Here is a 21,687-nt window from a genome sequence, read left to right on the forward strand (position 1 = left end):
ACCTTCGGTCCAGATAGTTTAATGTCAGCCCCAGGAAGATTGGCATCAATGTCCACATCTGGCCCTTCCACCTTAGACCCACCCATGTTGAATTTGGGCAATTTAAATTTCGGCATGCTGAACTTTCCACTGCCTCCTTCAACATCAACCCCTGGCACATCCACATCAACATCTACTTTAGGTGCAGTGATTTCTCCCTCCACCTTTCCAGAAGGCACGTCAATATCATAGTCGCCTTTACCCTTTGGGCCTCTGAAATTTAAATCAATGTCGGGAGCCTGTATCTTGGGCAAGTGAATAGAAGGCATCGAAAACTTGGACTTGCTTCCCTTTATATCAGGACCCTCAATGTCAACTTTGGGGCCCTTAATGTCACCCTTGAGATTGACATCAGGGACATCAACATCTCCTCCCACTTCTGGGCCTTTGAGGTCCAGATTAAAATCGGGCATTCCTATCTTGGGTGCTGAGATATTAAAACCTGGCATTTTGAACCTTGGGCCTTTAATTTTACCACCTCCTTCAACATCAACATCCACGTCAGGCATTTCAACATCTCCTTCTATCTTCGGTCCAGATAGTTTAATGCCAGCCCCAGGAAGATTGGCATCAATGTCCACATCTGGCCCTTCCACCTTAGACCCACCCATGTTGAATTTGGGCAATTTAAATTTCGGCATGCTGAACTTTCCACTGCCTCCTTCAACGTCAACCCCTGGCACATCCACATCAACATCTACTTTAGGTGCAGTGATTTCTCCCTCCACCTTTCCAGAAGGCATGTCAATATCATAGCCTCCTTTCCCTTTTGGGCCACTGAAACTCAAATCAATGTCAGGAGCCTGTATATTGGGCAAGTGAATAGAAGGCATCGAAAACTTGGACTGGCTCCCTTTTATATCAGGACCCTCAATGTCAACTTTGGGGCCTTTAATATCGACACTTGGGCCCTTAATGTCACCTTCCAGATTGACATCAGGGACATCAACATCTCCTCCCACTTTTGGACCTTTGAGATTGAGATTCAAATCGGGCATTCCTATCTTGGGTGCTGAGATATTAAATCCTGGCATTTTGAATCTTGGGCCTTTAATTTTACCACCTCCTTCAACATCTACATCAGGCATTTCAACATCTCCTTCTACCTTCGGTCCAGATAGTTTAATGTCAGCCCCAGGAAGATTGGCATCCATGTCCACATCTGGCCCTTCCACCTTAGAGCCACCCATGTTGAATCTGGGCAGTTTAAATTTCGGCATGCTGAACTTTCCACTGCCTCCTTCAACGTCAACCCCTGGCACATCCACATCAACATCTACTTTAGGTGTAGTGATTTCTCCCTCCACCTTTCCAGAAGGCACGTCAATGTCATAGTCGCCTTTACCCTTTGGGCCTCTAAAATTCAAATCAATGTCGGGAGCCTGTATCTTGGGCAAGTGAATGGAAGGCATCGAAAACTTGGGCTTGCTTCCTTTTATATCAGGACCCTCAATGTCAATTTTGGGGCCCTTAATGTCACCTTTGAGATTGACATCAGGGACATCAACATCTCCTCCCACTTCTGGGCCTTTGAGGTCCAGATTAAAATCGGGCATTCCTATCTTGGGTGCTGAGATATTCAATCCTGGCATGTTGAACCTTGGGCCTTTAATTTTACCACCTGCTTCAACATCAATATCTGGCATTTGGACATCTCCTTCTATCTGTGGACCAGAGAGTGAAATGTCTGCCTCCGGAAGATTAGCCTGAATGTCAGCATCTGGACCTTCCACTTTTGATCGACCAATTCGGAATTTGGGCATTTTAAATTTTGGGAAGCTGAACTTTCCACTGCCCCCTTCAACATCAGCACCTGGCACATCCACATCAACATCTACTTTCGGTCCTTTGATTTCTCCCTCCACCTTTCCAGAAGGCACGTCAATGTCATAGTCGCCTTTACCCTTTGGGCCTCTGAAATTCAAATCAATGTCAGGAGCCTGTATCTTGGGCAAGTGAATAGAAGGCATCGAAAACTTGGACTTGCTTCCTTTTATATCAGGACCCTCAATGTCAACTTTGGGGCCTTTAATATCGACACTTGGCCCCTTAATGTCACCTTCCAGATTGACATCAGGAACATCAACATCTCCTCCTACTCTAGAACCTTTGAGGTCCAAATTAAAATCGGGCATTCCTATCTTGGGTGCTGAGATATTAAAACCTGGCATTTTGAACCTTGGGCCTTTAATTTTACCCCCTCCTTCAACATCAACATCTACATCAGGCATTTCAACATCTCCTTCTACTTTCGGTCCAGATAGTTTAATGTCAGCCCCAGGAAGATTGGCATCAATGTCCACATCTGGCCCTTCCATCTTCGACCCACCCATTTTGAATTTGGGCAATTTAAATTTCGGCATGCTGAACTTTCCACTGCCTCCTTCAACGTCAACCCCTGGCACATCCACATCAACATCTACTTTAGGTGCAGTAATTTCTCCCTCCACCTTTCCAGAAGGCACGTCAATGTCAAAGCCTCCTTTCCCTTTTGGGCCACTGAAATTCAAGTCAATGTCGGGAGCCTGTATCTTGGGCAAGTGAATAGAAGGCATCGAAAACTTGGACTTGCTTCCTTTTATATCAGGACCCTCAATGTCAACTTTGGGGCCTTTAATATCGACACTTGGCCCCTTAATGTCACCTTCCAGATTGACATCAGGAACATCAACATCTCCTCCTACTCTAGAACCTTTGAGGTCCAAATTAAAATCGGGCATTCCTATCTTGGGTGCTGAGATATTAAAACCTGGCATTTTGAACCTTGGGCCTTTAATTTTACCCCCTCCTTCAACATCAACATCTACATCAGGCATTTCAACATCTCCTTCTACTTTCGGTCCAGATAGTTTAATGTCAGCCCCAGGAAGATTGGCATCAATGTCCACATCTGGCCCTTCCATCTTCGACCCACCCATTTTGAATTTGGGCAATTTAAATTTCGGCATGCTGAACTTTCCACTGCCTCCTTCAACGTCAACCCCTGGCACATCCACATCAACATCTACTTTAGGTGCAGTAATTTCTCCCTCCACCTTTCCAGAAGGCACGTCAATGTCAAAGCCTCCTTTCCCTTTTGGGCCACTGAAATTCAAGTCAATGTCGGGAGCCTGTATCTTGGGCAAGTGAATAGAAGGCATCGAAAACTTGGACTTGCTTCCTTTTATATCAGGACCCTCAATGTCAACTTTGGGGCCTTTAATATCGACACTTGGGCCCTTAATGTCACCTTCCAGATTGACATCAGGGACATCAACATCTCCTCCTACTCTAGAACCTTTCAGGTCCAGATTAAAATCGGGCATTCCTATCTTGGGTGCTGAGATATTAAAACCTGGCATTTTGAATCTTGGGCCTTTAATTTTACCCCCTCCTTCAACATCAACATCTAGATCAGGCATTTCAACATCTCCTTCTACTTTCGGTCCAGATAGTTTAATGTCAGCCCCAGGAAGATTGGCATCAATGTCCACATCTGGCCCTTCCATCTTCGACCCACCCATTTTGAATTTGGGCAATTTAAATTTCGGCATGCTGAACTTTCCACTGCCTCCTTCAACGTCAACCCCTGGCACATCCACATCAACATCTACTTTAGGTGCAGTGATTTCTCCCTCCACCTTTCCAGAAGGCATGTCAATGTCATAGCCTCCTTTCCCTTTTGGGCCACTGAAATTCAAATCAATGTCGGGAGCCTGTATCTTGGGCAAGTGAATAGAAGGCATCGAAAACTTGGACTTGCTTCCTTTTATATCAGGACCCTCAATGTCAACTTTGGGGCCTTTAATATCGACACTTGGGCCCTTAATGTCACCTTCCAGATTGACATCAGGGACATCAACATCTCCTCCTACTCTGGAACCTTTCAGGTCCAGATTAAAATCGGGCATTCCTATCTTGGGTGCTGAGATATTAAAACCTGGCATTTTGAATCTTGGGCCTTTAATTTTACCACCTCCTTCAACATCAACATCTACATCAGGCATTTCAACATCTCCTTCTACTTTCGGTCCAGATAGTTTAATGTCAGCCCCAGGAAGATTGGCATCAATGTCCACATCTGGCCCTTCCATCTTCGACCCACCCATTTTGAATTTGGGCAATTTAAATTTCGGCATGCTGAACTTTCCACTGCCTCCTTCAACGTCAACCCCTGGCACATCCACATCAACATCTACTTTAGGTGCAGTGATTTCTCCCTCCACCTTTCCAGAAGGCATGTCAATGTCATAGCCTCCTTTCCCTTTTGGGCCACTGAAATTCAAATCAATGTCGGGAGCCTGTATCTTGGGCAAGTGAATAGAAGGCATCGAAAACTTGGACTTGCTTCCTCTTATATCAGGACCCTCAATGTCAACTTTGGGGCCTTTAATATCGACACCTGGGCCCTTAATGTCACCTTCCAGATTGACATCAGGGACATCAACATCTCCTCCTACTCTAGAACCTTTGAGGTCCAGATTAAAATCGGGCATTCCTATCTTGGGTGCTGAGATATTAAAACCTGGCATTTTGAATCTTGGGCCTTTAATTTTACCACCCCCTTCAACATCAACATCTAGATCAGGCATTTCAACATCTCCTTCTACGTTTGGTCCAGATAGTTTAATGTCAGCCCCAGGAAGATTGGCATCAATGTCCACATCTGGCCCTTCCACCTTCGACCCACCCATGTTGAATTTGGGCAATTTAAATTTCGGCATGCTGAACTTTCCACTGCCTCCTTCAACGTCAACCCCTGGCACATCCACATCAACATCTACTTTAGGTGCAGTGATTTCTCCCTCCACCTTTCCAGAAGGCATGTCAATATCATAGCCTCCTTTTCCTTTTGGGCCTCTGAAATTCAAATCAATGTCGGGAGCCTGTATCTTGGGCAAGTGAATAGAAGGCATCGAAAACTTGGGCTTGCTTCCTTTTATATCAGGACCCTCAATGTCAACTTTGGGGCCCTTAAAGTCACCCTTGAGATTGACATCAGGGACATCAACATCTCCTCCCACTTCTGGGCCTTTGAGGTCAAGATTAAAATCGGGCATTCCTATCTTGGGTGCTGAGATATTAAAACCTGGCATTTTGAATCTTGGGCCTTTAATTTTACCACCTCCTTCAACATCCACATCTACATCAGACATTTCAACATCTCCTTCTATTTTCGGTCCAGATAGTTTAATGTCAGCCCCAGGAAGACTGGCATCAATGTCCACATCTGGCCCTTCTACCTTCGACCCACCCATGTTGAATTTGGGCAATTTAAATTTCGGCATGCTGAACTTTCCACTGCCTCCTTCAACGTCAACCCCTGGCACATCCACATCAACATCTACTTTAGGTGCAGTGATTTCTCCCTCCACCTTTCCAGAAGGCACATCAATATCATAGCCTCCTTTCCCTTTTGGGCCACTGAAACTCAAATCAATGTCGGGAGCCTGAATCTTGGGCAAGTGAATAGAAGGCATCGAAAACTTGGACTTGCTTCCCTTTATATCAGGACCCTCAATGTCAACTTTGGGGCCTTTAATATCGACACTTGGCCCCTTAATGTCACCTTTCAGATTGACATCAGGGACGTCAACATCTCCTCCTAGTCTGGAACCTTTGAGGTCCAGATTAAAATCTGGCATTCCTATCTTGGGTGCTGAGATATTAAAACCTGGCATTTTGAATCTTGGGCCTTCAATTTTACCACCTCCTTCGACATCAACATCTACATCAGGCATTTCCACATCTCCTTCTATTTTCGGTCCAGATAGTTTAATGTCAGCCCCAGGAAGATTGGCATCAATGTCCACATCTGGCCCTTCCACCTTCGACCCACCCATATTGAATTTGGGCAATTTAAATTTCGGCATGCTGAACTTTCCACTGCCTCCTTCAACATCAACCCCTGGCACATCCACATCAACATCTACTTTAGGTGCAGTGATTTCTCCCTCCAACTTTCCAGAAGGCACGTCAATATCATAGCCTCCTTTCCCTTTTGGGCCACTGAAATTCAAATCAATGTCGGGAGCCTGTATCTTAGGCAAGTGAATAGAAGGCATTGTAAACTTGGGCTTGCTTCCCTTTATATCAGCACCCTCAATGTCAACTTTGGGCCCTTTAATATCAACACTTGGCCCCTTAATGTCACCTTTCAGATTGACATCCGGGACATCAACATCTCCTCCTACTCTAGAACCTTTGAGGTCCAGATTAAAATCGGGCATTCCTATCTTGGGTGCTGAGATATTAAATCCTGGCATTTTGAACCTTGGGCCTTTAATTTTACCACCGCCTTCAACATCTACATCAGGCATTTCAACATCTCCTTCTACCTTCGGTCCAGATAGTTTAATGTCAGCCCCAGGAAGACTGGCATCAATGTCCACATCTGGCCCTTCCACCTTAGACCCACCCATGTTGAATTTGGGCAATTTAAATTTTGGCATGCTGAACTTTCCACTGCTTCCTTCAATGTCAATGCCTGGCACATCAACATCAACTTGAGGTCCTTTGATTTCTCCCTCCACCTTTCCAGAAGTCACATCAATATCATAATCTCCTTTCAGTTTTGGACCCCTCAATTTGACATCAAGGTCTGGTGCCTGAATCTTAGGCAGATGAATTGAAGGCATTGAAATCTTGGGTTCACTTACTTTTACACCAGGTGCCTCTACATCAAGTTTTGGGCCTTTAATGTCACCTTTCAGATTAACATCAGTGGCATCAATATTTCCTCCCATTCTTGAACCTTTGAGGTCCATATTAACATCAGGCATTCCTTTCTTGGGAGTAGAGATATTGAATTCTGGCATTTTGGCTTTTGGGCCCTTGATTTTACCAGCTCCTGCAACATCAACATCAGGCATTTCAACACCACCTTTGATCTTAGGTCCCGACAGTTTAATATCTGCCTCAGGAAGACTGGTGTCAATGTCCACATCTGGACCTTCCACTTGAGCCCCACCCCTGTGGAATTTGGGTAATCTGAATTTAGGCAAATTGAATGTTCCAGTGCCTACTTCAATGTCTGTATCTGGCATCTCCACATCTACATCCACCTGAGGAGCTTTGATCTCTCCCTCCACCTTTGTCGTAGTCACATCAATAGCATGGTCCCCTTTCAGTGTTGAGCCTTTGAGACCCAAATCAATGTCTGGTACCTCCATCTTAGGGAAATGTATGGACGGCTTTGGAAATGTGGGCCTACTTCCTTTTACATCTGGTGCCTTAATATTAACTTTTGGGCCTCTGATGTCAAGATTTGGGCCCTTAATGTCACCTTCCAGTTTCACATCAGGTACACCAACAGCTCCTCCCACTTCTGGATCTTTGAGTTCCAGATTAAAATCAGACATTCCCTTGGGTGCTGAGACATTGCATGTTGGCATACTAAATTTTGGGCCCTTGATTTTACTGGCTCCTTCAACATCTACATCTATTTTTGGCATTTCAACATCTATTTTAGGCTCAGTTAGTTTAACATCTCCCTCAGGAAGATTGGCATGAATGTCCATGTCCGGGCCTTCCACTTTTGGGCCGCTCGTTTTGAATTTGGGTATTCTGAATTTTGGCAAGTTTAACTTTGCACTGCCCCCTTCAATTTCAGCCTCTGGCATATCCACTGCAACATCCAGCTGAGGACTTTTGATCTTTCCCTCTACACTTATAGAAGGCACATCAATATCATGGTCTTCTTTCACTTTTGGGCCCTTGAGACCCAAGTCAATGTCTGGAGTCTTTAGCTTGGGCAAATCTATGGGTGGCACAGCAAACTTTGGCCCACTTTCTTTTCCTTCAGTTGCCTCAATATCAACTTTTGGGCCTTTAATATTCACATTTGGAACTTTAATGTCACTCTCAAAACTGATTTTTGGGGTGTCAAAATCTTCTGTCACCTTCGTATTTTTGATTTTTAGTTCAGCATCAGAGTGTTTGGATCTTGAAATACTGACCCCTGAAATTTTAAAAGTTGGTTCTTTGATTTTACTGGAAGCTAGATCTATATCAGGCATTTTAATGTCGCTTTTGATCTTGGGTCCAGTTGGTTTAATATCGCATTCTGGGAATTTGGTTTGGATGTCCATTTCAGGTTCTTTTGGTGTTGTCCACCTTACATTTCCCCCATCAGTTGCAACCTCTTTACCATTGGATGCTGATATATTAAATTTTGGTTCCTTCATTTTGACATTCTGTTTCCCATCTTGCAATTTAAGACCTGAATTTTCAACATGTATCTTTCGTGTCTGAACATCAACCTTTGGATCTGTTAAATGATCCTGATTTCCGGATCGGTTAAGATTGAAATCAACCTTTGGAACAGCAATGTCTGAGTTGACTGCACTTGTGTTAATATCAACATTTGGACTTCTCACATATGACCCAGAAATAGTGCATTCTGGCATCTTGACTGAATGCATGCTGATTTTTCCATCTGAATCTCCAATATGAACATTTTGTTTTGCCATCGTTGTATCGATGGCAGGCACTTGCGTATCTGTTGTAACGTTTGGGGCAGAGACGTCAATACTTGACTTTGGGAGACTGATTGTAGGTGCCATACGATTGCCATCAACATTTGGCGCAGATATATCCATATCTGTCTTTGCAATTTTGACATCAAGGTTGGATGTTTGCATTGTTCCACCTGCTAAGTTGATCTGTGGCATGTGGATAGTAGTCTGGTTATGTTCTGTATCTGGTCCAGTTACCTCTACAACTTTTGTTTTCACAATGTGCATAGTATGTGTTGTCCGTTGACTATCTCCCATTTGAAATTTTAAACCTTCAGTACCCACGAGATTAACATCTACATCCATCTCTGATGATTCCAGTTTTGATTCTGATCCCTCAGTGGTGACTTGCTCATGCCGTGGAACTTTAATTTTAAATTCTGGACTGTGGATGTCTACATCTGTCATAACTGTGGGACTTGTCACATGAACTGTGCGTGTAATGACCTTTCTGGTGATATGTACACTGGAAGATTTGTCACCTTGATCTGATGCCTCTGTGCCATCTTCTGATTTTAGGCGAGGCTTGATTTTCTTTTTAAAAATTCTCTGATAATCTTCATCATCTCCACTCTAGAGGAAATAAAAAAAATCTGTATCATACCCAGCTTCATGGTTTTCTTTAATAAGATCCTTACAGACCAGAAAAATTCTAGATTCAGCCTATCTCAGTTCGGTAAATTCAATATGGTGATAGTTATTAAAGTTTTGTTATGGTAACTGATGAACACAGTCTAGATTTGCTCTCTCCTCCATCCCATGGCCTACTGTGTTTTGTGTACAGTTTCAACTGATTCGACTCCAATTCTAAGGGAACCTTCCATGCTCTATGGAAATACCTTTAAATCTCTCACAATAACTCTCCCTTTGCATCCTGGTTTCTTGCTACTTCTCTGCCCACACACAGATGGCTTTTCAAAACATTTAACCGTACTTTGTTGGCTCTTCTCAACTCTCCTGCTGCAGAGCATCCAAATTCTCCTTTGTGAAATGTGTGGTGACATTTTCTCGGTGAAATGTGACATGCTGCTACTGCTTATCTATGAAGAATCACTATTGAGTGAGGGACAGATGCCATAGAAGGTGGGGAGAAAGTTTGTTCAGAATTTGTTCATAAAGATAAATTAAAAGAACTAGTTGATTACCCATGTTGTTCCTGTATCAATCAAGTACTTTAGATATCTGCTATAAATTTTGGAACAGAAACATTTATGTTTGAATTTAGGAACTTGAATTTAGGTATCATGCAATCAAAGCCTCCTGATATTTATAAAGCTCATAGGAGTATTTAGGATGAGGATTTTAGCCGTTAAATGCACTCTCTGTTCTGGCTATTATTTTACTCAGAATTTTCTCCCCACCTCTCTTTTGAGGAGAGATTGTGCCCCTTTCTGGGTGATCATTTGTTAACTGACTCAAGGCACCAATGAACCCTTGTCTTTCAGCTAGTGGCTAAGCAGTCTATCCAACTGTGGAACAAAAACAGAAAACACTATAAGTACCTACCCGATCAGGCAGCATTTGCGGAGAAAGCAGTTTAGCATTTTAGGTCAATCTTTCTTCACAAATGCTGCCTAATATGCTATGTATTTACATTTCAGGTTTTTATTTTAGATTTCCAGTATCTGCAGCTTTTGCCATGCAAGTGTGGATGCCTCCACGGCTAAGCCCAGTTATGTTGACATGCCCGTGCCCTGTCAATGTGCATGTTTCAATTAGGAATGCAAACCCTGGCCACTTTTGCCTTCCATAATCCAAAGTGCTGTTAGTTTTGTAATATTTCAGATCCATTGTTCTTTGAAACATTTCTGTAATATACCATTGTCCAGCAGTTCCAAACCATAAAACAAAAGTTCCTTTGTATGTGACTTTATGTAATGCTACACAGCACATACCAATACAGCATCTGGACTTGTGGCCCCGAATCGTTCTGGTTCCCAGGAGTAACTTCCCCCGGGAGAAAGCTTTTCTCCTTTCCGATGTAACTTCAGTCCCACTGTGTGTCGATCCACTGTTTGTAGTATTTTCTGTGCTTCTTCATATCCCATATCATCAAAGTAAATAGTTGCACTTACAATTTGGTCACCTAGACAGAAGGAAATAAAAACTTGTATTTATATGGTTCCTTTCAGGTTCTGAAATTTAAGGGTTTTGAGATTTGAAGCGTACCTCACAGAGCTTAAGGCAAATTATTGACCTGATCGAGAAATTAGCTGTGCAGTAGAGTATGGATGAAGGGTAGGAAGGATCTGTGTTTATAAGGTTCTGTTAGTGCATCAAACTATTCGGAATAAACAACTTAGATGATGGATAGAAAGTTATGTATCCATATTTGATGACAGCCTAAAGGCTGGCAATATTGTAAACAGTACAGATGGAAGTGTTTAATTATAAAAAGAGAGTAAAAGATTGAAAGAGCAAAACTAATCAAAAAGTTTAATAGAATGATGGCCATTATGTCTAGAGGACTGGAGTACACTGGGTTAGAAGCTACCCTTGGTCCTATGACACCTGGAGTACTAAACACACAATCTAGTAACCTCTGGGGACCATACTCCACTTTGAAGAATACTTAGAGGCAAAAGAAATTGAAGTTTGGAAGCCGATTACTAAGTAATATATCATGTTGTGCACATGACCAAGGATGAGTTTCTACTTCAGTAAAGAAAATTAGCCTTGTAGTGAAGGGATGCAGCAGCGTATCCGCTGTCCTTTATCTGTACACATAAGAAAATTAACAATTTAAACTTACAAGTGAGATGAAGGCCATGTATAAAGCAATGTATAGGTCCTCCCAGGTTATGATCACCTGACTTGTGTACTGCCCGTACATGGGAATGAGCATCTGGGAAACCAGTGGGATGGATTTGGTGGCTGCTGCGGGGCTGCTGGCATCTTCTTCCCCCTGGGAATTCTGTTTGGGGTTGCATTTCCAACTTGCAAACCATCAGGTTATGAACAGTTCACAGGAACGGAACCTTGCTGTAACCTGGGGACCTGAAATACTTATGTGTACCTTTGATCTGGACCCTATATCTGACTAACAATGCTTCCTAAAACAGCAGTTCCAGTCTGATTGTCCTTCTCTCACATGTACTTAAATAATAAGCAGACTTTCTAGATTTATAGAGGCAATGCTGCTGGTGTAAAATGAAATAATAGTTCTGTTCTTATAAAACAATCATCACTGATTTGAAGTAACCATTAGAAAAATAATTATGAACATATAATCTAAATGGTGTGAGATTACAGAACTTTGAGATACAGGGGATCTGGGTGACGTAGTGAATATTTGCCAAAAGCTAGTAATTTGCAAATGATGCAAATAATTAGGAAAACTAGCAAACTGTTATTGTCTGTTGCAGGGAGAACTGAATTCAAAAGCAGAGGTTACGCTTCAGTTATTACAAGGCAAAATCAAAGTCGAGTTTATTGTCATATGCACAAGTACATGTGTGCACAGGTGTAATGAAAAACTTACTTGCAGCAACATCACAGGCACATAGAATTAGAGATGCAACATTCACAAGAAAAACAAACAAAAATTATACAAGAACTGTGTACAGTATTAGTCTCCTTAATTAAGGAAGGATGTAAATGTGTTGGAAGTAGTTCAAAATAGGCTTACTAGACTTAGCTAGAATGGGCAGGTTGTCATATGAGGAAAGGTTGGACAGACTGGATTTGTATCTGTTGCAGGTTAGAGGAGTGAGAGGAAACTTGATAGAACGATACAAGATCCTGACAGGAATTGATAAGGTGAATGTGGGAGGACATTTCTCTGTGGAGAATCTAGAACTAGGGGTCACTCTTTAAAAGTAAGGGGGTCACTCACTTAAGTCAGAGATGAGCATTTTCTACTCTCGGGTTCGTGGGGCTTTGAAACTCTCTTCTTCAAAGGATGGTAGAAGCAGCAGACACTTTGAATATTGTTAAAGCAGTGGTAGAGAGATACTTGATAAGCAAGGGGGCAGAAGATTACTGTGGGTAGCAGAAGTTGGTGTTACAGTCAGATCAGCCATGATCTTATTAAACTCAAAGAGCCAAGTGACCTACTCCTGTTCCTAATTCGTATGTATGTACACTGATATATCTTAAGTTCTGTAACAGTAACTCTGGAATTGCATAAGGTAAATATCTGAGCAATCAAGGGATTTATATAACCCCTTGTTTATATACCTGGGTATGAAAGGGTTAATGTATGGGGAGCGTTTGGTGGCTCTGGGCTTGTACTCACTGAGGTTTAGAAGGATGAGCGGGGATCTCATTGAAACCTACTGAATAGTGAAAGGCCTGGATAGAGTAGACGTGGAGAGGATGTTTCCAGTAGTGGGAGAGTCTAGGACCGGAGGGCACAGCCTCAGAACAGAAGGTCGTTCCTTTAGAACAGAGATGAAGAGGAACTTCTTTAGCCAGAGGGTAGTGAATCTGTGGAATTCATTGCCACAGATGGATGTGCAGGCCAAGTCATTGGGCGTATTTAAAGTAGGGGTTGATTGATTAGTAAAGGTGTCAAAGGTTACGGGGAGAAGGCAGGAGAATGGGCTTGAGAGGGAAAAATAGATCAGCCATGATCGAATGGTGGAGCAGATTCGATGGGCCAAATGGACTAATTCTGCTCCTATGTTTTATGATCTTATAAGCTGCTAATTTTTAAATTAATCACAACAAGGTTTCAGTATTTTACAATTGGCAATAAAATCCAAACTTCATAATTATCACAACGAAGACAATTTATTTTCGATTTTATTACAAGTTAAACAATAAAATGCGAGGCTAAAAGCCTGCCCTTTTTAAGAATCAGACCATAAGTTCAGCATATTCTATACCAATCATAACTACTAGGCTATTGCATTGGAAAGGAAGACTACCAGTTGAGCTGCAGGGACCCTACCTTCCTTCATCACTCCACTCTTTCCTACTGGGGAATTCTCCACCACGTCCTTGATGAAGATCCCATCATCACTACCACTTATAGTGAACCCATGTGCAGCAGCTCCCGACCAGTTTGGGAGCAACACGTCTAGGTCATCCTCTTTTTTAGCCATCTGCAGAAACAAGAGAGTACAAAGTATTAGTCAACTCCTTGTTCACTGTAGAAATAGTGCTGTCTGGAAAGTTACTGCTGGCACCAGACCTGTGCAAGAGGACTGCTGATGAGTATTACCTCTGCTGCATGGCTTACTGTTCAACAAGGAAAAGCATTAGGCGATATTTTTTGATTTGAAAAATGAGAAGCAATACAAGTTAAACAGTACAGTTTTAAAGAGAGCACAAAAGCTAAAAGACCTGGGTGTGTTTGTACTTAAATCTCTCGAGTTGGCACAATAGGTTACCAGAGTATTTAATGAAGCTTATATTTGATTTGTAAACAGAGGCACTGAGTTAAAGTAAAATAATAATTCAAATGCAGCTTAACTTCTGGCCAAGAAAATCTAGTGCGACCATAAGGGAGCCAACAACCACTTGAATCATTGGCTCACTCGATGCATTGTTTTCTAATAAAAAAAGTGTTATTTGTAATCTGTTCTGAGCCCAGGGTCAGGATACCCAGTGGGACTGGACTAGAATGAGCCAATGCAGTGACCAAAGGACAAGTGTTGTGGTGGAAGGGAGGCAATATGAGCTGTGATGATCAGCGGTGGAGAGGAAGTTCAATGTAAGAAGGTGGGCATTGGTGTTCCCTCTCCAGTGATTTGAGGTGCCTGCTGTCAGTAGTCCAGTTTCAGAATCGTACAGGAAATCAGGGATTACTGTTGCCCAATAGACCATAAACTTTATGTTGTGATTGAGGCCTTGATCTTCAAACACAGTTTTCCTCAGATGGCCAAAAATTATGCTGTGTACTGAAGGTAATGATAAATTTCATTATCAGTATCTGCCTTTGTAAAGAGATGGTTCCCACGTAGACCTTTATTGTTGGGGGAGTTGGAGAGGTGTGTTGTACAGCAGGAATAGGTTGAAATTGGTCCACTACATACTTGCATGCTATCATGGTGCAGATTTTTGACAAGAGATGAATTCTGGTGATAGCCAAATTTGAGAAAGGAGACAGTAGGGAGACCTCTCTGTAGTTACTGCAATAGGATTTGCCTTCCTTGAAGATGGTCACAATTATGATGTCTCTGAGATCTCCTGGCAGGTATTGCTCTTGCCAGTCAAAAGAGATGAGGTTGTGAATATATGACTATCACTTATCCCTGCCAAGTTGTAGACCTTCAAGAGTGATATGGTCTCCTCCTGAGGCCTTGTTGTTTCTCATTGTCATATGTCCTTTTTGACAGACCACCTGTTTCTTAGATCATAGGCTTTCTGTTGGACGTTGGGCTTCTAGTATCTATACAGCTGTTGCTTTTGCTTTAAGACATGGTAGAATTAGGACTGGATCTCCTGATCATTTTTATCAAATCTACCTCGCGTTTTCTGGTAGAGAAGTCAGGGGTCTCTTTTCGGGAGCTAATTATTGTGGACATCAGGCAGTCGAATGGTGTGAGCAGTTTGATGCTCCTATTGGTTAGAGGTCATCAGGTTGACTTTGAGGCACTATCTGAAATGTTATTTTTACAGGGTCTTTGAGACCTTCAGCATTAATTTTCTTGTGGCCAATACTGATTGCAGAGAGACCGTAGTCATAGCAGTCATTGGTGTCCGTCATGGTGTGAACATCTTTGCAGCCTTGCACAAACTGTCTAATGGGTGCCAGCGCCTGGATTGAAGCTTTTCCCATGAGAACCTTTGCTTTTTTCTTTGACAAATAATGATGCTGGCTGTGAGAAGACTGTGCTCCAAGCCTTTTGTTGGGAGTAAGATTCTGTTGGAGTTAGCTGGTATGGATCAATTTGAGATGAAGTCTAGAACCTTAAGATCAGAATAGAGGACCTCATTGGTCTCATCCACAGCTTCCAGAGTTGGATTGTATGCATTGATGACAATAGCTTGCTGGTTCTGCATTAGGATGGACTGATCATGAGTCATTCACTTGTGCCACAGGGGAGAAGCCACGGCAAAGCCCACCATATGAAAATGGCATTCCCGTGGCTGACCCATTCAGCTAATAACCCAGGTGTCATATCTGACCTCCAGATGAGCTTTCAATCACTTAATCACACCATGTAAGACTACCCATTTCCAGCTCTTTGACTTCACTCAACTACTCCTGCCTCAGTTTATCAGCTACTGAAACCTTAATCTGTACCTTTCTTACTTTTAAACTTGATTATTCCAGTGAACTCCTGTTGGCCAGCCTCCCATTTTCCATCTTCAACCTCCACAAAGGAAGTCATTCAAAACTCCACAGTTCAAATCCTACAATCCCTCTATGGCATTGCCCTCTTCATGAACTCCTCTAGCCCTGCAGATCTTTGAGATCTCTGTGATCCTCTAATGCTGACCTCTTATACATTCCCTATTTTAACTGCTTCCATGCCATCAGCTCCTATGGCCCTGACCTTGGAATTCTTCCCACCGAGTCTCCTTGCTTCTCTTCCTCTCAAGATCTTCCTTAAAAAGCTACCTTTTTGACCAGTCCAATAATATCTCCGTAAATGGCTAGTTGTCAGATTTAGTTTGATAATGCTTCAATGAAGTGTTTTTTACTATATTAAAGTTGCAATCTATGTTGCAACCAATACAATCGGTCTCTAACTGTCCTTAAGATAAATATTTTATGCCAATGAGGTTTTGGATCATAATCATACTGATACATGTACATTGCATGAAATTGTGTTGCTTTTGTCTAGAGTTGTGCAAAGCCATGCAACACACATTGGTATTAATAAAGTATGCAACTATTTTGAAGTGATCTGTTAACAAATTTATGTCTGCACTACTGCACCTACAAGTTCAAAAGGAGACTATCAGAAAGGACATACCTTTGTGTAATTTCTTTGTCTCTTAAAGTAGGAAACAAAATCGCTGCCACTTATTTGGCTGGTAATAGGTCTTTTACTTCACTTGTGCTTGCTTCAGGCTCACGGCACTGGAAGGGAAGGAACAACAGTCAAACTCAGCAAAGTTCTAAAGCTGGAAGAATTATTCCGTGCCTTGGACTGATGGTGGGATAGATAGGACAAGAAAAATGACCAAAAATGCATCTAAACAGTCTTAAAAACCCAACTGATTCAGAGAGGTGAACCTGCCACCCTTACCTGGGCTGACCTTCATAGGACTCGGTTTCACTTTTTTGGTGTTTTCTCCAGTGGCTCAGCAAGCCACTTAAGAAGCACTATCTATCACTTGTAGGCTACAAGCTGTATATTTTGTACTCTGTTGGATTAGTCATAATGCCTAACCCCTGCCACACCACCTCACTTCACCTATTGATTTTATGATGAAATGAGCAATAGGCCCAGGTTAAAAACTGCAATAAGTACAATGAATTCAGTGGTTAGACTCTCAATGTGCTGAGAAGGCCAAATCATCTTAGGAATAGTTTTACAGAGGCATAGAGAGATACAAAGAAGAAACTGGCCCTTCAGCCTACAGTGTCTGCAGCAACTATTAAGCATCCCTTTTTTACACTAATCGTGGCCTAACCCATTTTATTCTTCCCAAATTCCCAACAACTCCTCTTTACCCCACAGATTCTACTACTCACCTACACACGAGGGGCAATTATCATTGCCAATTAGATGACCAACCAACATACTTTAGGATATGGGAGGAAACCTACATGATCACAAGAAGACAACACCATTGTTCAGGTTTGAATGCAGGTCGCTGGAGCTGTGAGACAGCATCTACTAATTGCAGCACTGTGCTGGCCATTTCTACTAGTTATATTAGTGGAGTATGACCATCAGCTAAGGTTCAGCTATAATGGTCACTACGGTTTATTCAAAGGCTCACTGTCACTCAACAGACCCTTGAAAAAAAGTCCAGTATGATAGAACAAGTTGTCCAAGAAATCATTTAGCAGCAGGAAACAGAATCTTTGGAGATGTTCATATTGGGAAGAGGGTAATAAAATTCCAAATGAACTTTACTGAGCTGCAAAGTTTGTAAAAGTCTTGCAAATTTTCAACTTCTAGTGCTTGAAGTGAAAATGTTTTTCCATGATTGGAACTCCCTTACCTTGATAAGCACTAAAGCTTCAAAAAAAAAACTCAAGACCAGATCTTTGGAGACAGAATTAATTTTAGCATCGGTTGTGTTCTTAGGCACAAAAGGTTGTGTTTTGACAGCTGTGAAGGAAGTATGGCTTTCAAAGAGCTGAACTGAGTTGCAACCAGTCATTATCTAGTGACTCTTTCATAATACACAGCATGCCGGGGCCAGTTTCACATTATTGCTCACATTAAGGTCTGGTAATGACAAAGCTGCTTTAATCTGATTAAAACATCCACAGTGATAAGAAGAAAAAGAATAATCTCTTAACAACTTTTTGGAATTTGCAGCCACCTAACCTGGTGAGAATCAGGTTTATTATCACTTGTTTTGCTGCAGCAGTACAGTGCGAGACATAAAGACATAAAAATCACTACAAGTTACAAAAATAAATAAATAGTGCAAAAGAGGAATAACAAGGTAGTGTTCATGGTCTGTTCAGAAATCTGATGGCAGAGGCGAAGAAGCTGTTCCTGAAACATTGAGTGTGGGTCTTAAGGCTCCTGTACCTCCTCCCCGATGGTAGTAATGTGAAGAGGGCATGTCCCAGGTGGTGAGGGTCCTTAGTGATGGATGCCGCCTTCTTGAGGCACCACCTGCTGAAGATGTCCTCGATGGCAGGGAGGGTTGTGCCCATGATGGAGACGGCCGAGTCTACAACCCTCTGCAGCCTCTTGCGAACCTGCACTTGTGTTGATTGTCAGCGAAGAGGAGACGTTACTACCGATCCACACTGACTGTTGTCTCCCAATAAGGAAGGCAAGGATCCATTTGCAGAGGGAGATACAGAGGCCCAGGCTTTGAAGCTTGTTGATTAATACTGAGGGGATGATGGTGTTGAACACCGAGCTGTAATCGATAAACAGCAGGCTGACGTATGTTTTGCTGCTGTCTAGGTGCTCCAAAGCTGAGTGCAAAGCCAGTGAGATTGTATCTGCTGTACACCTGTTGTGGTGGTAGGCAAATTGCAGTGGGTCCAGGTCCTTGCTCAGTTAGGAGTTAGTTCTAGCCATGACCAACCTCTGAAAACACTTCATCGCAGTAGATGCGAGTGCTACTGGGTGATAGTCATTGAGGCAGCTCACCCTGCTCTTCTTGGGCACCGGTTTGATTGATGCCCTTTTGTACCTCAGACTGCAGCAGTGAGAGGTTGAAAGTGTCATCGAACACTCCAGCCAGTTGGTTGGCACAGACTTTAAGTACCATTGGGGCCTGACGCCTTGCAAGGGTTTACCCTCTTGAAGGATGTTCTGACGTCGGCCTCCGAGACAGAGATCACAGGGTTCCTGGTTTAATTCCATCTCACTTATGCTGTTCAATTCATACTTCTCACCCCAATCTGCCAATCTTATCCAGTGAGTTTTGTGACCCTTTTGAACACCACCCACTGCAAAGCTCTATCTTTTCTGGAGGAGGAATCCTGTGCTTAGTGGCAAAACTGTTCATTCAGTTCAATCCACCAAGATCTTCAAGGAAGCTTATGTGCATCCCTTGTCATACTTGTTTGTTTGTAAACTTACTGGGACGAGTAAAGAAACTGTTGCCAGAAAACAGAAACAAGAAATCAATAAGAGGCTCTGTTCCCTTGTGCACTACTTGGTTTTGGAATTGGGTCATGTAGACCAGGAATTATTTGTGATTCCCACTCCTGATCATTAATCAGAAATATGAAATGTCATGCGGCTGTCAGGTAGAAGAGGGTCAGGTTTGGAGCAAAACAAAATCAAATCGCTGGAGGAACTCAGTGTGTCAGGCAGCATCTGTGGAGGGAAATGGACAGTCGACATTTCGGGGAGAGACCCTTCATCTAAAGTTTTGGCTCAGTTAACCCACCCTGCAGGCAAACCAGTTACCAGCATTCACCATCTAAGGCTATTTGTGAGCAACTGGTTGAGGTATGAAAAGGGCTTACAGTGGATCTCCACATCAAGAGGCTTTGAATAAAAATTCTTGAAATGTTCAAGAATTTTTTTTACTAAAAGAATTGGCATGCATCAAAATAAATAAGTATACATGGTTTTGTGGGTGAGCTAGCCAGAATCATGTCCCCAGAGATTTTAGGAATGGAGTGAGTTTTCTTTTACTTGTTCCAAATAGGGAGGTCACCTGATATACCTAGTTGCCACTGTTTGCTTTTTTTGCCGCTCTTGGCTGAGTAAAAGCACAGTCATTGGCGAGTCACAAAATGAGGGTTCAAATCCCATTCCAGAGACTAAAACCCACTTCCTATGTTGAAACTCCAGCACTGTACTGAGGCGGTGTTAAGATTGTCAAATGTGTCATTTTTCAGATTAGATATTAAACTAATAGATCCCATGGTACACAACATTTCTAATTCTAAGACTTGGAATTGCCCCAAAAGGGTGTGATAAAATGCTACATAAAATAGACTATTTATTAAGCAGTGTTTGCTTGTTCAGCCTTGTCAGATTCCCACCTGCTTTTGTATGGTTTTAGTTTGTGGGGCCCATGATTCAAACCCACCCCAAAATACATTCCAACAGCGTGACAGAAGCATTAAAGAGCTTTAGTTATGCAACTGCAACAATGAATTATCTCAGTGAAACATTAAAGCTGTAGCAGCTGTAAGGGGTTGTTTCTTCCACAACAAGGCCATGGCAAATACCCCACCCCTTTAACTGTGATATGTCCATAAGCCAAAGGATGTCCCGCAAACATGCCCTACGCATTCTGTAACCACAGAGAACAGGAATGCCCCAAGATTTGTCATATCTCTCCCCTCATCTGAGCTGAGCTAACAGCTCCAGACCCAAATGAGCAAAGGTGGGCAGGGTATTCTAATTTTCTTCTAGTTTGCAAAGACATGGTAGTGGACAATGTCAGGGCATCACAACTGATCACTGGATCCAGTGACTCCAAAGATAAGGTGGTCATTGTGCAGATTGGGCAATGACATAAGCAGGTAGAATTATTTTATTCCTGCAGTCAGATATCCAGACAAGAATAGCCACTTATGTGAAGTGGGATAAAGAGTGAAAATGCAATAACAAATAACTTCTTTTGGGACTTATTCTGGATTTGTGGCCTCTTACTGAAATAAATCCATATTATTGTGTAAAGTGGGTGTTGGCTCAAAGGCACTATACACATAAGGCATGGCTACCGCCTATAAGGAAAACATAGGTTGCTACTGAGCAACCACTCAGCCAGGTAAATATATCTCCTGTTGATCAAAGATAAACAGGGTAGGAATTTGGAGATAGGCCTGTATCAACATGAGGAACAGAGAAAAATACATGAAACACCTAGAACAAGTGAAATCACTAACAGTAGTGAGGTCTCCATTAATGTGATCAATCCACCCCTCCCCATGAGTTGCCAGACTTTCTAACATGGATACCAAGGCAGACAGAGGGCCCTAAGATCAAATTCCATCTCCCTAGATGGTTGGAACATGATAAATACTCCAGCATATTATCAGGAGACTCCTAGAAAATGGGTGACATTAACAAAGATCCCTATCTCTCAGTTGAATTGCCTTCTGCGTGGACTGATATTGGGATAGTTGGGCTATTAATCAACTTGTGAAGTGGATTATTGACATTAAAGATGATCCATAAAAATGGTTCACACAAGTAAATTCTTCAAATCCCAGAGTATGTGTTTGAAAGTGAAATTAGGACTAAGCAAAAATCAGGCTAAATGTCCTCACCTAAAGGGTAATAGAAAAGTGGAATAAGTTATCAAAGAACATTGATAACTTGTTTTAATATATGTACCCCAGACTGCCACTTATAGACAGCAGAGATGCACCACAATTACAGTATGACCTGCGTAAATTATAAAAGTAAGGATGGAACCAAGTTTAAAACTGGTGAAGACATCTCTGTGCACTGATCCAGTTATTCTCTACCTCGAATACATCTAAACTTTTGTCTGAATAGCAGGATTGATTCAAGCTTCATGCTAAATTGATAGTACAATGGTAGTTCAAGCCACATTACCAGATTTTCATCAATGCAAAAAGATTTCTTTCGTCTATATTTATGCATTTTTCAGGATCCATTGCTGGCAAGGCAAACATTTA

The 21,687-nt window shown here is 42.2% G+C and overlaps 1 protein-coding gene across 20 annotated transcripts in view; it reads right to left on the reverse strand.

The window, feature by feature from the left end:
* ahnak (AHNAK nucleoprotein) overlaps nt 1-21,687 on the reverse strand; it is a 52,539-nt gene that overhangs the window by 10,418 nt on the left and 20,434 nt on the right. For 3 of the 20 annotated variants that reach the window (XM_052045221.1, XM_052045210.1, XM_052045206.1), the window contains exons 2-5: nt 16,406-16,512; nt 13,429-13,582; nt 10,430-10,620; nt 482-9,107 (exon numbers count right to left, since the gene is read on the reverse strand). In XM_052045221.1, the coding sequence (XP_051901181.1) occupies nt 482-9,107; nt 10,430-10,620; nt 13,429-13,582 (8,971 nt within the window). In that variant the 5' untranslated portion in view covers nt 16,406-16,512. Of the gene's footprint in view, nt 1-2; nt 9,108-10,429; nt 10,621-13,428; nt 13,583-16,405; nt 16,513-21,687 lie in introns of all 20 variants that reach the window. The other 17 variants (XM_052045227.1, XM_052045223.1, XM_052045207.1 and 14 more) reach the window with 13 other exon arrangements.

This window comes from Pristis pectinata, chromosome 38 (genome assembly GCF_009764475.1).
Source record: "Pristis pectinata isolate sPriPec2 chromosome 38, sPriPec2.1.pri, whole genome shotgun sequence".
In the NCBI taxonomy this organism is placed as follows: domain Eukaryota; kingdom Metazoa; phylum Chordata; class Chondrichthyes; order Rhinopristiformes; family Pristidae; genus Pristis; species Pristis pectinata.